This window comes from Rutilus rutilus (genome assembly GCF_951802725.1).
Source record: "Rutilus rutilus genome assembly, chromosome: 8".
Taxonomy (NCBI): domain Eukaryota; kingdom Metazoa; phylum Chordata; class Actinopteri; order Cypriniformes; family Leuciscidae; genus Rutilus; species Rutilus rutilus.
The window spans coordinates 11,924,858-11,942,309 of record NC_140222.1 but is presented as its reverse complement, the minus strand read 5'-3'; the positions used below and the strand labels follow the sequence as shown (position 1 = coordinate 11,942,309).

General features: G+C 37.0%; 2 protein-coding genes across 2 annotated transcripts; one reads left to right on the top strand and one right to left on the bottom strand.

Moving 5' to 3' along the window:
* Positions 1-1,249: 1,249 nt before the first annotated feature.
* On the bottom strand, positions 1,250-5,880 carry LOC311295129 (T-cell surface antigen CD2-like). The gene is made up of 5 exons (XM_084416346.1): positions 5,563-5,880; positions 4,945-5,223; positions 4,738-4,848; positions 4,584-4,645; positions 1,250-1,544 (listed from the first exon to the last, which is right to left on the bottom strand). The coding sequence occupies exons 1-5, from the start codon at positions 5,858-5,860 to the stop codon at positions 1,497-1,499; spliced, it is 798 nt and encodes a 265-aa protein (XP_084272472.1). The 5' UTR covers positions 5,861-5,880; the 3' UTR covers positions 1,250-1,496.
* A 3,354-nt stretch (positions 5,881-9,234) lies between these two features.
* Positions 9,235-14,354, top strand: LOC311295597 (uncharacterized protein; the record flags this gene model as incomplete). The annotated part of the gene is made up of 9 exons (XM_084417063.1): positions 9,235-9,280; positions 9,837-10,001; positions 10,386-10,715; positions 11,441-11,755; positions 12,976-13,128; positions 13,216-13,305; positions 13,740-13,859; positions 13,991-14,022; positions 14,319-14,354. 9 exons carry the CDS (start codon positions 9,235-9,237, stop codon positions 14,352-14,354), a joined length of 1,287 nt encoding a protein of 428 aa, XP_084273189.1.
* Between the last annotated feature and the right edge of the window lie 3,098 nt (positions 14,355-17,452).

Genomic DNA, 17,452 nt, shown 5'->3' with positions numbered 1-17,452 from the left:
AAGTTGTCATGACAAAGACATCTCAAACAATGTCATATTTGCATTAAAAATGTCATAATTGAGCGAATGACACTTAATGACATAAACATGCATAAAACCTTCATATTCATGACGTATGTCATGTCATGATTATGAAGGTGTCATGTCACTCTTATGCACACCCCTTCAAGTAAAGTGTTACCATATTTTTAAAATGATTTTATTCTTCCCTCTCTCTGAAAACATCTTGGCGACATGGCAGCCACCGACTGAGTCAGCCCTGTAAACCTGTTGGTCAGTGGAAATATTCACACGGTCTCATCCAAGATGATGTCCCACTGGCAGAGGTCTTACCAGGGTCTCTATTGTGGCAGCCCATCCAGCGTCTCCCTGCTCAGCTCAATAAAAGTCAGCAATTTTTTTTAACTTTTATTTTGTTTTTCTGATCTTAAATCTAGTGGATATTAATAATTCTAATATTTGTGACAGTAATTTATTTGGTTTTAAAAGTGAAAGGGCTTGAAAAAAAATGTATTATTATTATTAAGTTCCTTGAACCAGCAGATTATCTAATTACTTCTCTGACCTGTATGTATTGAAAGTATGCCTGGTTCAGAATGTTCAATGGAATTTGGTGTGTTAGATTTTTAATAGATAAGATAGTGAACTATCTTTTAAACCAACCATGATTCTAACATCTAAACTTTACTTCCTTTTTCAGGCCTAACAACATTCTAACACTCTGAAACACAATGTACTAAACATTCTGTTCTTTCTAAGAACAGGTCTATGGAAAATTCTGAAGTGCTGACCATGACAATATCAAAAATATACTGTCTGTAGTATGTCATGATATATTTAGCAATCAACTGAACTCTTAAAACTTTCCACTTATTTTTGATGATTCAAGATAATTTTGCTTATGCCAGTAACAGAGGGGAAAAGGGTGGGGGCTTGCTTTCCCAATTGAACCAATCATATTGGTAGAAGGTGACATGTTAGTCACAATGATTTTATTTGTTGTCTCTATTCTATAAAAACTGTTGTTTACGTGTTTTCTGGTGAGATTCTCAATGGAAATTGTCTGAGATCTCCCGGCCGTGATTAAAGCATTTAGAGGACATTTGCTATAGTATAAATATTATAGGACGTAGTTAGGTTCAGGGAAAAATCCACCACATTGGTCAAAGGTTTTAAGCAGGCCAATTATTCAATAACATTTTGCAAAAATAATAAAACAAGAACAGTAAATGACACAAAGGAGTACATTAAAGGGTGTGATACATTTTTAATAATGAACAGCAGATGAATTTGATAAACTAAAGACGTTTATGTATGCTATGCTATTGGTAAATACAATTAAATTAAAATGTCATTTCATACATCACAATTACACCAAAAGATGTGATACAAAAAGTAAAAACAGACGTATCCTGTCAGAGAATTAACTCAGACCAAAAATGAGAGGTATTGTCCTGTATGAACTCTAACATCAATTCCACAGATACAGTATTTGATCAGCATTTTTTGGGGACATTTTCATACACGGCCTCTATCTTTGATTTCTGAAAGGAAACAAAGACATGATCAGGAACCTGCAGATGCAACATAACTATTTCTATGAAATAATTGACTTCAGTAATATAGATATTAAACTGCTATACTACAGAATATATGCTAACATGGAGCAGCAAGAGGAAGACATCAAAGCTCTGAAAGATTTTCATGATAGCCATACGGTCATCTGAGCTGATAATGATTGTCTTCACACAAAAGCAACAGCAACGATTGTTGTAGCATGTCTACAAAGCAACCAATGGCTGCTAAAGCTGCATTTTAGCTCAGAATAATGATAAACCGCAGAGCAGCTGCAGCTAGTTCCCAAACCTGTCCTGGAGGCACCCCAACACTGCACGTTTTCTTTGTCTCCCTAGTCAAACACACCTGATTCAACTCATCAGCTCATTATCACATGGGTTAATGAGCTGATGAGTTGAATCAGGTGTGTTTGATTAGGGAGACAATGAAAACGTGCAGTGTTGGGGTGCCGGCAGGACAGGTTTGGGAACTACTAGAGGACAAATATCATTTAAACTGGGAGGCCAGAGATAGATCACAGACTGGATTTTTACATGCATAATGAAAAGAGCCATAACAGTTCATTCATTGTGTGTAAATAAAAAACTGTATTGTAGGTGGACAGCAGCACATCAAAAATAGAAATGGACTGTCCGTAAACTAAAGACGTGTTGCAGTGCAACTTCACAACTTTAGCACATAAAAGGGCACCTAAGTTACACATCATCAGCTTTTTTCGTTTTCAGGAGCTGTTTGTTGTAGTATGTGGTAATAGAAAGCAGGTTTTAGGAAGCTCAAGCTCTGTTATCTGCTGTCACCTGATACATATATTATGCAAACAGTAGTATAGTGTGCCCCCCTGTGGGTGGTTGCTATAATCGACATGAAGCTTGGTGAATGGGGTTGCATTGGACAAATGCTTTTGTCCCACACTACCATTTACAGTCCTCTCCAATTATTTAGATTGAAGGGTTAATGCATCTCTTTACTATAGTCTGTCATGATGTCAGTTTGTTTTGATTCCTGTTCTTGTCTGTGTTTGTTTAATCTGGTAATTATAGGTCAGGTCTATGTTGCGATGAGTTGGTTGTTCTGTTCTTGTTCTTGTTATGGAGATTATTTTGTGAAGTTTGAGTTTAATTTTGAATAAAGCTGCTGCACTTAGATCCTGTTTCATGTCTGCTGCAACCACCGTGTAACAGAAGAACTGACAACAAAATGGATTTAGCAGCAGCAAAGTTGTTCAGACTGCGCCAGGGCACACACTCGCTCAAAGACCACGCTTGCTTTTTGGACATTTCAATTTCCACGAACCTTCCGGACTATGTTTTGATTGACTTTTTCTGCCATGAACTAAACCATTTACTTCAATCCCTTCTAGTCCGTAATGGTCCTCGAGCATCCCTAAGAACATTCTTGGATTACGCCCTTCTTCTATGTGGCTCTACCTTCAGTTGAGTCCAGTGAAGGCTTAAGCCCCTGACCAGAGTCCAGTGAAGGCTCCAGCCCCTGACCAGAGTCCAGTGAAGGCTCCAGCCTCTGACCAGAGTCCTGTGATGTCTCCAGCCCCTGACCAGAGCCCTGTGATGGATCCAGCCCCAAAGTTCAGCCTAGAGCTCTGCCTAGTGCCCGCTTGAGCCCCTGAGTTCACTTCAGCCAATGAACCCGTTCCAGAGACCTCCCTAGCCCAGAAACCTCTCAATAATTTTTTTTACTGGCTATACGTCCCCAGCCACAGTGGCCAAGCCTGGCTCCCATGGCAAGGCCATGAAGGCTGATCCTCCCTGGCCCCCTGAACTGTCGGCGCAGTCCTGAACCCCTAAAGTCCCTTAGCCACCCTGGAGGCTTCTTGTCCCGCTAGGCCTCGCTCTCGTTGGCCTCCAGGGCGCCTACCCTCCCACCGCTGTGAAGTCTTTGCACTGTGAGGACACGCCTTCTGGGAGGGGGGCGTTCTGTCATGATGTCATTTTGTTTTGATTCCTGTTCTTGTCTGTGTTTGGTTAGTTTGGTAATTAGGTCAACTCTATGTTGCATTGAGTTGGTTGTTCTGTTCTTGTTCTGGAGATTATTTTGTGAAATTTAAGTTTGTTTTTGAATAAAGCTGCTGCACTAAGATCCTGTTTCATCTCTGGTGCAACCACTGTGTAACATAGTCAGAGGTGAATAAATAAAAATGGACATAGCATCCCATTCTTATTAGTTGGGTCACCTCTGATTCCCAATGGGTATTGACCCTGGTGATTGAAAGTTTCGGGACATGTGAAAGTAAAAAAAAAGTATATGTCCCATATTCTCGTTTGTCTCCCTCCCATTGGGTGGTGCCATTTCTGGAGGTTGTAGCCTGCTCTTCTCACTAAGGCTCCCTTTGGTTGGCTGCTCCCGATGAGCCTCTCAGGCCAGAATTTGTTCTGCTTGGGACACTTTGCTTTTCACTGAATCATTTTGAAAAGTAATTTAATCTTATGCAACCCACTGAGCAGACATTTCCTCAGCATGACGTAGTGGGTATTGTGTTCCCCATAGCATCAACACCAAGACGCAGCGAAGAAGTTCCACTCCAAAAGGGAACGTCTTAGTTGCATCTTGTTGCTATATTTTGGAACATGCCTGCACATCTCATTCAAAGAAAAGAGCTCATAACATGTAACTTGGGTACCCTTTATGTGCATGAGCGCTTAATGTGTGACGTCATGGATTGCCATCTGCAAATAGATTTGCGTGTGTTTACACATGTTTAGTCACCGGTCACTTCGAGGGCATTTCCAATCGCGTCAAAACCAAGAAGCAATGTCTCATTCCCCTTCTGGTTGATAAATCATTGCTTTTGATACATTTTAAAAACATTTTCTATGTGCTAATAAACGTTGACTTGTACTAAGGTCTGCAAAATTAAAATAGCCCTTTAAAAGTGAAAAACAGTACACAGGCACCCTCGTCTGTTCACTGACCATCTGATGGTGCACAACAAAGCTTTGATAAGACTAACTGAATGAAACTTCTTGCAACAATGTCATAAATGGTATTACCATTTTTGGTGTTGTTGGTTTACTCGATGCTGAATCAGTTCTGCCTTCCTCCTGGGTCTGAACTGCATTTACAATAATCACAGATATGTTAAAAAAAAATGTGTGTCTTAAAAAATATAAATATTTGTACAGATTAATTGCTTGCTCTCCTTACCTGTTTTTCTACATTTCTTGCAGATGCAGAAGATCAAGACTATAACAACAATCATCAGAGATCCAGCAGCAGCGGAGATCAACACTACGTACAATAAAGGAAGGCCTTGATCTGTAATGGACCAAATGGAATTGAATGTGTCTGATCTATAACAAAACCAGAGAGCAACTCAGTAAATTAACACTAATATCAACAGTGCTGACGTACCTTCACATGTGTGACAGAGTTGAGTGATGTTGAGATCTGTGGTCTGGTTGCTGATGGGATTGTTCAGCACACAGCTGTAGGTGTTTTTATCCTGATATTCCACCTCCAGAGGTAGAGAGAGACTGATGCTGAGATCACACACACTGATGCTGGACAATACACTGATTCCTTTGTACCAGGACAGAGTCACATCACGCACATTCAACACTGAACACAGCAATGTACAATTTGATGATGATGATGAACAGTCTCTGGTAATGTTAGGAGTGACGGGATGAGCTGGAAAACATGAGAGAATAAACAGAAATATATTAAATGATTAAACATTTCAATTTGTAAATAGTTAAAGGAACATTCAGAGTTCAGTATGAGTTAAGCTCAGTCAACAGCATTTGTGGTGCATGATGTTGATGACTTCAAAAATATTTCCACTTGTCGAGCAGAAAAGCAAAAATCTGGGTTATAGACAGACTTTTAAAATGGAAGCAAAAGGAGTCAATCTGTACACGTTAAAATACTCACGACACAAAACACTAAACGGATTGTCGATTAAGCTTAACTTGTACTTAAACCCCAAATATTCCTTACTTGAACGTTTCAATAAAAATCTCTACTCACCATATACAGAAACATTAAATGTTTTTGATGACAGTTTTGCTCCACTAATCTTTACTTCATAGAGCCCAGTGTGTAAAGTTGTGGTGTTTGTGATGGTCAGAGATCCAGTTTGATCATCCAGCTTCAGTTTGTCTCTGAATCTCCCATCAAGAACATCATCATATGTGGAGAAGATTCCAGCAGGTCTACTGATTTCAGCTATCAGAGAGTTTTCAACTCCACAGTCAAATTTCCACAGTATATCATCGTCTTCACGTATTTTAACATCAGTGTTTAAAGTAACAGAATCTCCTTCCATCACTGACACTGAATCACCAAACACACCTGGAGAACATGAACAGATGTTCCACAGATTAATGGTCATGTTGCTTTACTAAGCATCAAATCAGCTGTTGTCAGTAACTTGTAAAAGAGAACTAAAGGACAGGGACAGAGATTTAAAGGTGACATACAGACAGTGTCAAAAATATTTTTTTTTCTTTAATGTGTTTTAAAGCTATCTGCTAGTAGAGCAATTTGAAGGTAGATGAAAATGTAATTAAAGTAAAACTACAAGTTTAATTCTGCTTGACACTTTCAATAGTTTCATATATTTATATTCAGCTCATTATAACACACTCACAGAAACCTGAATCCAAAAGTATATCTCACAATAATATGTGTTTGATTTAATTCATGTAACAAGAACAGCAAATGAAAATACTCTAAACTATTATAAACTGTAGCAGCAGCATTATTACTGAGAAACGGACAGAAATTAGGCCATAAAAATATATTTGTTACTTACTAATCAGACGGCAGCAGCACAAACAGAACAAAACAAGCATGTGAAACATTGTCTTCAATTGTTCAGTGAAACGACTGACCTAAAAAGACTATCTACTGATAACCATCATCTGGTATGTGAATACTCTCACGGTCTGACTTTCGTATTTCACACACACACACACACACACACACACACACACACACACACACACACACACACACACACACTGAATGTGTGTTAAGAACCTATATATAAATCATATAACCGTTCTTCTGACATTTGTTAAGACTTAAACTGTTCTTTATATGGCAAAACAATCTTTATCAAATGGAAAACATTCATTATTTAACACTGATAGTTTCTGAAAGGTAGTTTCTGGCATAAAAGTAGAAATGTGTAAAATTGTAAATGTGTTAAATACTGGATTATTCAACATAAGTTTCATGGTATAATAAATCTTATGGTTTTTAAAATGGTTTTATAATCATATAGACCATCCACCATCTCACATGGTTGCCAGTCATATTAAAGTGTGCCACGAGCAGCTCAGCTTCAAACTGAAACCTGCAGTGGTTGTTCTTCAGAAATCTGATATCTTTGACAAAGATCTTGTGCATTTTTTATCTGTGTTTAATTTGTATGTTAAGGTTTTCTTCTCGTGCTCTGGTTTTAAACCTCATAGTCTGACTTCTTTCCTACACAGAACAGAAAAGAGAATGCATATAAAATATCTGACACATTAGCAGTAGCTACTAAACAATTAACTTTTATGTTGTCATGTGTGATTGCAGTAAATCGCAAAATGATAGAAAATATAAAACAAACAAACTTTAATAAAACAAATCAAACAGGAAACACACAGGAGCTCACAAGGAAACAATAGAAACAACCATGTAAAACAACGATGACACCGAACAAAGGACTGTGGGAACAGAAGGCTTAAAGGGGTGGTTGATTATAATTTCACTTTTTTAACTATAGCTAGTGTGTAATGTTGCTGTTTGCGCATAAACAACATCTGCAAAGTTACAACGCTCAAAGTTCAAAGCAAAGGAAGATATTTGCTTTTAAAGAAATCCTTTTTTTAAGCACTACAACAAACGGCTGGTAGCGACTACACAACATCCCTCCCAGGCTAGCGACATCACTAACCCTAAAATTTGCATAAACCCCGCCCCCTGGAAAAGCAGTCCATGTTGAGAAGAGGGAGAGTTGTTGTAGTCGAGCACATTTGTGAGTCTGCTCAAGCTGTCGCATCCATCTTTTCACATGCAATACAGTACATAACACAAATGCAATAGCATGTCACTCTGTATGCATCTTACAACAGTTCCCACATGATCAATTTTATAGATTATCATGACAGAATATGCTAATCAAAGATTTGAAGATCACATCAGCAACATAAAATCACCAACTAACCGTTCAGAAACGTCCTGTTGCATTCTACATGTTGTCATGAGTCTCTCCATCATTGTCCCACTCCAGTTTAAACATAAAAGGCAAATTTAAACATTTCTGACATTTTAGTGCTTGTCTGTGTCGGAGCTGCTGACACACACGAGCTGTTGAAGCTCCACCCTCCGTTCTGGGAGCAACAGCTCATTTGCATTTAAAGGGACACACGAAACAATGCATTTTGACTGACCCTCAAAAAGGGACAATTTTAATATGCTGTAAAAAAATATCTGTGGTGTATTTAGAGCTAAAACTTTACATACACGCTCTGGGGACAACATAAACTTATTTTACAGAAAGTAAAAAGGGGCATTATACCACCCCTTTAAATACACAGGGAGTAATCAACAGAACTAGAAACAGGTGCGTAACAATCAGTAACATATAAACTTATTAGGAAAACAGATGGGCAGTCAGGCAGGGAAAACCAAAACTAAAACACAAACAAACCAAACATGTATCTGACTTTACACCCCCGTCTTTAAGAAAGCAGTACCGGGACAGAAAAATTCGGGACAGTACCGAAATCTAAGCTGTTGTCCCGAATCCGGCCCTAATTATCCCGAAAATTATACTAAAGCAAAATCTTGAGTAGTTATTGTCAAATGTCATAGTAGTCCTAGCCCACACTTATTCAAATGAACCGCACTAACAGAGCAATCACCAGGGTTTGTTTTAATCTGACTAAACCAAGCCAGTCTGACCATCAAGTGTGAACACGCCCTAAGTGTATAGTGTAAAAACAAATATTGTATATGAGTCCCTTTTAAATGAAGATGTAAGATGGTCATAAAAAATTCACATATAGGCCTAGTCTATAAATCAGAATTGGGTATCAAGTCAGTGTAAATATGCTAATTAAATGAGGTCACATGTTGGGAACCTCTTCGCCATTATGTGTTCCAAAAAAAAATAAAAAATAAAAAAAATAGTGGGCTATCTACATAAACTTCTGTAATTGATTTTTTGAGACCAACAAAAAATGGATGGAAAACACTTCTTTCGGATGGGATTATTAACAAATGTAATTTGAATGTCTTGTTCATAATATAAATTTTCATATGAAAGTCCCAGAACCTGAATTGCATGAACCACGTTATATCCGCCTTAGATCTTGTCTGATACTAGGCTACTAATGTATAGCCTACTGTACTTTTCCTCCCCTCACCGCCTATTCGCGCGCCCACATTTCTCAGACGATACACTGACACACACTTATGAGAATCACTCAGTAGCCTTCATACAATCTCTAAGTCTTTCATGACAAAACACCAAAGAAGCGAGCGTGCTTGACGTGTCGTTTATGACGTAGCCTACGCTTTGGTTATTCAGCTGCACATCAATTTTTATTAAATAACTTTCACTTGGGCTCCGTCGACAGAGTAGGAAATAACGCTTTGTATTTCTAGAGAATCCGCATTCATTTCAGTGGAAAAGCGCTGAAAATGAATGGCTTTGTTCTGCTCACATTGAGTGCATTCATCGTTCCTGGTAAGACATCACTTTCTCTTATAGTAAACGATAAACAAATGGCGCTTGTCATGCATCATTTTAGTACGTTATGATTTTAGATCACTTTTTTTTTCTAAACTATTTCTGTTTTAGCTAAGAATTTAGTATGAAATCGTTATAGTTTTAGACATTTTTGAAAGTTATGTTTTGTGCAGAGACAAAAAAGTACATTGTTTAAACTTAAATTTTTATAGGCAGTAATATGATATATATCATGGATCTAAGTCTATAATGATCTCTACTTGAATATAGAAATGCACAAATATAGTATGTGTGAGGATATGAATCAGGATTGGTTGTATGATTTTGGTTAAGATCGTCCATGAGACTGCATGTGAACCATGAGATTATGTTTGTCTGAAGAGTGAATGAATCAATGATGTTCCTCTGCTGTTTGTTTGCATGTGTTACATTATGAATCCAGACAATTTTTTTTTATCTGTACAAAAAAAACAAAAAAAAAAACATGGAACTTTGTCCCTCAGTTTGGTTTACTCAAAAGTGATTTATAATAAACTGTTAATTTCTTCTCCAGGTTCGTATGATGTTGATAAAGATGTGTCAGTGATGGAGGGAGATTCAGTCACTCTAAACACTGGATTTATAAAAGGCCAACAAGAACGAATTAAATGGTATTTTCATGACAGCCGCATCGCTGAAATCACTGGAGATCAGAGGAAGATCTGCACAGATGTTCAGTGTAAAGAGAGATTCAGAGACAGACTGAAGCTGGATCATCAGACTGGATCTCTGACCATCATGAACATTAGAAACACAGACTCTGGAGAATATAAACTACTGATCAACAGCGGCAGCACAGAAAAAATCTTTAATGTCACTGTTTGTGGTGAGTCATTTAGTGAATGCTTAAAAGCCAGTTAAGGTTTGAATTGCATCCTTGTTTTTTATTGCAGAGACATTCAAGATAAATTAATTCAAGTACAGTATATAGATAATGTCTTTAAAAACATAGTTGCTGTCAGAGTGGAATTTGTAGAGCTAAGGTCATTAAACAGTTTAGTTTGATTTAAATTAAATAATTTCCATTGGTGAGTTTTTAGTGTTTCGTGCTGGTTTGTTTCAGGTGTTCGTTCTGCTGAACTAGATAAAATGAAGAGAAAGGAGGGAGAATCCGTCACTTTAGATCCTGGTTTAGTAAAACACCCAAATGATGTGACAATGTGGTATTTTAATGACATTCTAATCGTTGAAATCACTGGAGATCAGAGTAAGACCTGTACAGATGATCAGTGTGATGTTCTTGACGGGAGATTCAGAGACAGACTGAAGCTGGATCATCAGACTGGATCTCTGATCATCACAAACACCACAACTGAAGACTCTGGAGAATATAAACTACAGATCAACAGCAGCAGATTCAGCATCATTAGGAGCTTCAGTGTTTCTGTCACTGGTGAGTCTCAGTTGGTCATTCAATGCATTTTCCATTGCAATTTTAGAAAACAGTTCAAATATTTTTAAGTTCCTTTGAGTTAGTATTACATAATTGAGATTATCTCTATCACCTTAACTAACTGAAGTTACAAATGACCATCTTGTCACTTAGATATGTTGTAGGGTTGTTTCTGACATGTGAGATCTAAACGAGACAAGTTTCCAAACTTTATCACAAAGCTTGTAGATGTCATTTTAAACGCATAGTTCCGATGGCCAAACACATAGTAAATTACACAAGCTTGTTTCCCCCTGCATATGTCCTGACACGGTCATAAAAATGTCCTTCCTTCCATTACAAACCTGACTTGTCTTACTTTCTGGTTACCTATATACTAATTAAACCATGGCATGTAGCTTTAAAAAATACTAAATGCCAACTCTTTAACTTGTGTACAGTTTAAAAAGGATGTTTGCTGATTTTATCTAGCTTAGTATTTGTAACATATGTAAACGAACAATGTTTGCACTTTCTTCATGTTACCTGTTACAAGATCTCGTATTACGGCATTTTTGCCAAACAGGTTGATCAATGATTAATGGTTGTTTAAGTTCCATGCATTTTTGGCAAATGTGCTACAGTCCTATTTTATCTGTATGTACTATACATGTAGCACTTATTTAAATGAGATGTTGAGGCTTATAAACGAGAGGCTTATAATGAGATGTTGATTTCTTCTTCAGGTGCGTCAGGTGCTGATGAAGACCGAGTGTCAGTGATGGAGGGAGATTCAGTCACTCTAAACACTGGTGTTGAAATGAACCAACAAGACAGAGTTAGATGGTATTTTAATAGCAATCGTATAGCTGAAATCATGAAAGATCAGATTAAGATCTGCACAGATGATCAGTGTAAAGAGAGATTCAGAGACAGACTGAAGCTGGATCATCAGACTGGATCTCTGACCATCATGAACACCAGAATCACAGACTCTGGAGAATATCAGCTATCGTTGAACAGCCGAAACAGTGGCACGAACTTCAATGTTACTGTCAATGGTGAGTCTTTAAATATGTTTTATACGTTTTATATATATTGTGTTCATTTGTATTATAGCAGTGACAGTCAGAGTGACAAAAATCATAATTGGGTATTCCCTTTGCTGATGTAATCATGGTTATAAATATTCATTATTAGAATTCACATTTTCAAAATTCAAATGATGTCAGTGTAAATAGATATTGATACTATTTGCATCAGGTTTAAATAGCAACATTAGCATCTTGTTACACTAAGTGAAAACAGTGAGAAATGCTGTGCATGCAATGTGTTAAGGTAATATGCTATTTATACTTAAGGTTACATTTCTGAGCAATAGTGGGAGGAGTTAAAGAACACCTGTTCTGCTTTTGTCCCAAGTTCAACTTGCTTTAGTGTGTAATGTTGCTGTCTGGGCATGAATAATGTCTGCAAAGTCCCAAAGCAAGTCCCTCCAAAGGGCGACTGTAATAGAAGGAAAGAAAGAATAAAGTCAAAAGAGTAACGTTACTGCTGTGATCATTGGAATTTCAGGAGTGTGTCATGAAGCAATAATTCAGCAGATTTACTTCCTGTTGTCATTCTGGAATGAATCTGTGCTACTGTTAACATCAGCCATATGAAGGCATCTCAGACATTACAAATATTTGATTCAGGTGTGCTTTTGTTGTCTCGCCTCAGTTTCCTGCCAACAGAGAGCAATTTGTTCAGCTTTTAGGCGCAGCCTTTGTTGTTTATAATGAGTCAGTGAACAAAACTCTTCTGTGCAGTTTAAACGAGTCTGATTCGCTGTTGTGATCTTGTCTGTGATTGGTTACAGTGATCAGCAATGCAAAAACTGTTGTTAATGAAATGCTGTTGAAACAGAAGTGCATCTAGTAAACAGCCGTAATTGTGACTGTTAATTTACATATATAGACATTTTAAAAGCATGTTTGCAGTTAAAGTGGAATGTTTAGCATTATCTCAGTTTACATCATTATAAAAAGATGCATTTTTATCTTGATGAAGATTACAGAATCTAATGCTGTCTCAGATCACCTTTTCACCTCTTTCATCATCTGTTTAAATGAGGATTTGATGTGAAATTACTATGTAAAATGCAAAAACATGGATAAATGTTGCTTTTCAGACTTGAAGTAATGAAACTCATGTGTAATTACTTTCATATTCATGGTGTAGTTTTTTTTTCCTCCCCACACAAAAAGATCCTCCAATCATCTGTTAGTTTGTGTTTCAGGTGTTTCTGCTGCTGAACGAGATGAAGTGAAGAGAAAGTCAGTGAAGAAGAAAGAATCTGTCATTTTAGATCCTGGTGAAATTAAAATCACAAGTGATGTGATGACGTGGTATTTTAAAGATACTCTCATCGCTGAAATCACTGGAGATCAGAGTAAGATCTGTACAGATGTTCAGTGTAAAGAGAGATTCAGAGACAGACTGAAGCTGGATCATCAGACTGGATCTCTGACCATCACAGACACCAGAAACACAGACTCTGGAGAATATAAACTGCAGATCAACAACAGCAGATTCAGCATCATTAGGAGCTTCAGTGTTTCTGTCACTGGTGAGTGTCATTTGGTCAATGAGTATATTTTCCATTGAGCAGTTTTAGAAAACCATTCACTATATTTAAATCGATCTGGTAAATGTTTTCATTGTGGCCTGTTTGAAAAAGAGAACTTCGGCTCAATATCAAAATATAATTCAGATAATCTCTATCATCTTCACGACAGACTTACAATTTTTGAATTCTATTGTTAATTACATGAAAACTGCATAATATCAGTCAGTTTTCCTGTGGACAGTGTTTCCTGTTGATCTCACAGAGCTGATGCTGTTTTAACTGATGTTGCTCAAAAAAAATTCAAGAAGGTGCAATTTATCGGTTAAATTAAATGCTGATATAAACTGATATGTGTAATATGTAAATGTCAGTCATAAGTATTGGTAGAGTTGATTATCAGTTAATCTCTAGTAATAATGTGTGTCTGTCTTTAGCTCCTCCAGATTCAGGTTTGTCTTCAGCTGTTATAGCAGGAATATGTGCTGCTGTTCTGCTTGTGGCTGCTGCTGCTGCTGCTGTTGCTGTGATTTACTGTCTCCTCAAAAAAACAAAAGGCAAGTATTACATACAGCTGATTGTTCAAAATATATGAGATTTATTGCACAAAAAGAATCTTTAAAAATATGTATAGTATGTATTTTTATTCTAAATGACAAAAAGTAAGAGTTTGTTGTTGTTCAAACAGGAAACGGGACACAGCGAGATGATCATGATCAGGTGAGATACTGTGAGCTCTGAATCTGTCTGCAAAACACTGTGAATTTACTACAGATTCAGATCTGTGAGAACTGTCATCGGTGTGTATCTGTTTGAGTTTAGAAATCATTATAAAGAAACAATAACTGACTTCTTTAAGAGAGCGCTGCTCTTGTACTGTTTGACTTCAGAATGAAGAACAGGGTCTTTACATTCAACAAACATCAGAGAGAAAAACACTTTTCTGTGTTTGCGTGACTGAATCATCAATCCTGATCATTTGCTTTACCTTCTGTGAATCTGCTTCTGTCTTTCAGGAGAATCATGATGCAGAAGCAGTGCCCCTTAATTAGGGGACTGAGACTCCACAGAAGGATGACGATAAAGAAACTGAGACTGCACTGATGGAGGATGATAATGTGACATCTCCTAGTGAGACTTGAGACTTCTGGGATTTCACAGTAACATTATTTATTATTTTCATTTTAATTATTTTAACTGAAAGGGACCATAGAGAAATTGGGGTGGGGGGAGGAAGTGGAAGACGCCAATAGTAGTCAATAGCAGTCAAATATCACTGTTCACTAAATTTCTACTCAATACCAATTTTGAACACAGCAACCCATCACCAGCAGTGAAACCAAGAGTTCTCGAGGATTTCCAGTGTGTAACTGGAGGGATTATTACAGTTACTAAATGATCCAGACTCTCTTTCTTGACAGTGTTGCTGTTCCTTCAATCATTAGCAGCAGCATTTACACTGCGAGACATACAGTAGGAATCTTTACATGCACTTATATGTGTCAGTCAAAATGAATCCAAATTCAATTTCAAATTATTAAAGTTCTGCTTATATGAAGCCCAAATGTTACAATCCCATTCACATATTCTTTTAGTTGAGCATGGACAGTTTTCACAGATGTGAGGACACCTTTCCACAGTTATTAACATCATAAATCTGCCAAAGTTTTATATATTTATAGAAGTCTAATCACAAGTATACTTGCCGTTTTTGCCTTTATGACATATGATAAAATGTCAAGAGTCTCCTCCATTTACAAGTTCATATGAGCATAAACACATCACAGGACTCCACATGTACGCATGGTATTTTTCATGGTATATTTCTAGACTGTAAGAGCCAGTGAGCATCTGAAGGAAACTACTGAACTGCACTGTGGATTGAGGCAGCTACAAAATGCCAAATATGTGTTTTTGTAAGTTATTGTTATATATTATGTTCTATGATTGTTACTGGCTGCTTCTTAAGCCTTTTACTGGTGTTAAGCATTGGAATGGATTTCACTGACAAAACAATGCTTTGTTATTATAGATTTCAGATGTGTGCTACTATGTGTTTTTCTTTGTAGAAAGAGATACATTCTTCCTTTTGTAAAGCATTTGAGATGCTGATTGTTTTTTAATGCCAAGTTTGTTTATTTCATGTGATGACGATGGAAACTTCACATTATCTGTCTATTTCCCTCCATTTCTTGTCTGTTTTGGTTTTTACAACATGTTAAACTGTGCTGTTTTAGTGTCATTTTATATCATTTAATTGAATTATTGTGTTTTGCTGATGTGTTTGTATACTGTGTGATGGAAATGATCGCCTGCACTTGAACAGGACACAGGCAAGTACAGTGTGTGTGACCCCAGTTTAAATGTCATCTTAACAATGGAAAAGTCCTGTATTGTGTAAATCCCTCTTTCTTTCTCATGTTTATCAAAGCTGTTCAAATTCACTGTTCAAAGAGCTCAGCAACTGCTACTGAACAAGAAGAACAATAGGGTTTAGAAATGTCATGGTGCCTATGTTTGTAGTACTAGCATGCCAAACTACTCAAAATCCTGAAACACGACCTCAGTGAGAGACATTAATGTGTGCCTTCAGCTCTAAGCGGAACATCTTCAGACTCTTTCTGTTTTCTTTAACTTTGCATTAGACATAGTAAAAGCTTATATAAACACAATTTCAACGGCATGCTAGTCATGCAAACAGACACACTACTGACACACAAACTGAAAACAACCACAGACTTCCAGTAATCCATGTAGAACCTGTTTGTCCACCAATAGATCAAACCACATTGTTGCACAGAAGTAAATAAAGGAAAGTAGCCTATTTTGCATATATTTTGCACTTGAAAAATGTTTATTTTGTCTACATTACACACTACAGTCGAGGCAGCTTATTTTCACTTTAACTTAGTGACCCAGACAGCAACATTGTGTCGGGCCGGAAATTTTTACTTTTTTTATTTGACTTTCTACCAATGATAAAACTTTGCTAGGTTATGTGTTGTGAGGAAGGGGCCTTAAGTTCCTTAATGAAAACGGTTTATGATTAGGCCTACTAGTGCTTTTCAAGTTGAAATTGAATGTAACGCATAACAGTGACTTTAAAATATGCATGTTAGGTATGGAAGTGGCAAATGTTGAGTTTTGATATAGGGTCACTAGGCTTGCTTTGTGGCCTTTGGGCTGGTTTTGTTGCACAGATGCTGTCCAGTAGTGTGTTTAATGGTTTTAGCATGCCACTAATAAAAGGCAACAAATTACCAGTATAGTCCAATAACAATTTCCATTAAAACCATTACAATTCCCATTGTAACCATACATAAAAAAAAAAAAAAATTGCATTCAAAAGAAAACAGTTAGGCAAACGTTTTGTAGCTAAACATGAGGTTGATTTTTAGAAAAAGAGTGCAATTACCTGACTTAATGTATTAATGAAATAGATCTGACAATTTAACAAGAACCATCTGAACAAAGCATTTCACAAGCTATGGGAGAGAGGTCAGTTTCAGACAAATAAAATTCATAAGATATTCATTTCTATGATGCTGAGTTGTTTTCAGCAGCAACTCTTTGTTTTTTGTGTTTCAGGGGTGAGCGAGATCTCACTCAAACCTGCTAAAATGATAAAGAGAGATTCAGAGACAGACTGTAGGTGAATCATATGACTGGATCTCTGACCATCACAGACATCCAATTCACAGACTCTGGAGAATATAAACTACAGATCAACAACAGCAGCAGTGAAAAGATCTTCAGTGTTTCTGTCACTGGTGAGTATCATTTGTCGAGCAGTAGCTACATTTTCCTATGCAGTTCAAAGTTTTCGTTTTCACTGTGGCCTGTTTGACAAATTCAGTCTTGACTCAATATTAACATGCACTTCAAATCACACATTTTTCACAACAAAAATGTGTTTTCAAGACTGAAGTTCTTCTTGACATGAACAACACAATATTATCAGTCTTGGGCTGTGTCTGAAATATACTATGAATGTAATCAGGAAGTACTCCAGATGGCGCCATTTATCATTTCACACAATATCACTCAACACTGAAGTAGAATGGTGTAATTATCAGTCTAAATATCGGTAAAAATCAGTATCAGTTGTATCTCTTGTAATAATGTCTGACCTTACAGCTTCGAGTCTGTC

Bases quoted from the DNA above. Each gene is read 5' to 3' on its own strand.
- LOC311295129 (XM_084416346.1), bottom strand. From the start codon at position 5,860: ATGGAAGGAGATTCTGTTACTTTAAACACTGATGTTAAAATACGTGAA. The intron at 4,849-4,944 runs GTACGTCAGCAC...GGTCCATTACAG, and splicing joins ACTCTGTCACACATGTGAAG to ATCAAGGCCTTCCTTTATTG. The intron at 4,646-4,737 runs GTAAGGAGAGCA...TTGTAAATGCAG, and splicing joins CAAGAAATGTAGAAAAACAG to TTCAGACCCAGGAGGAAGGC.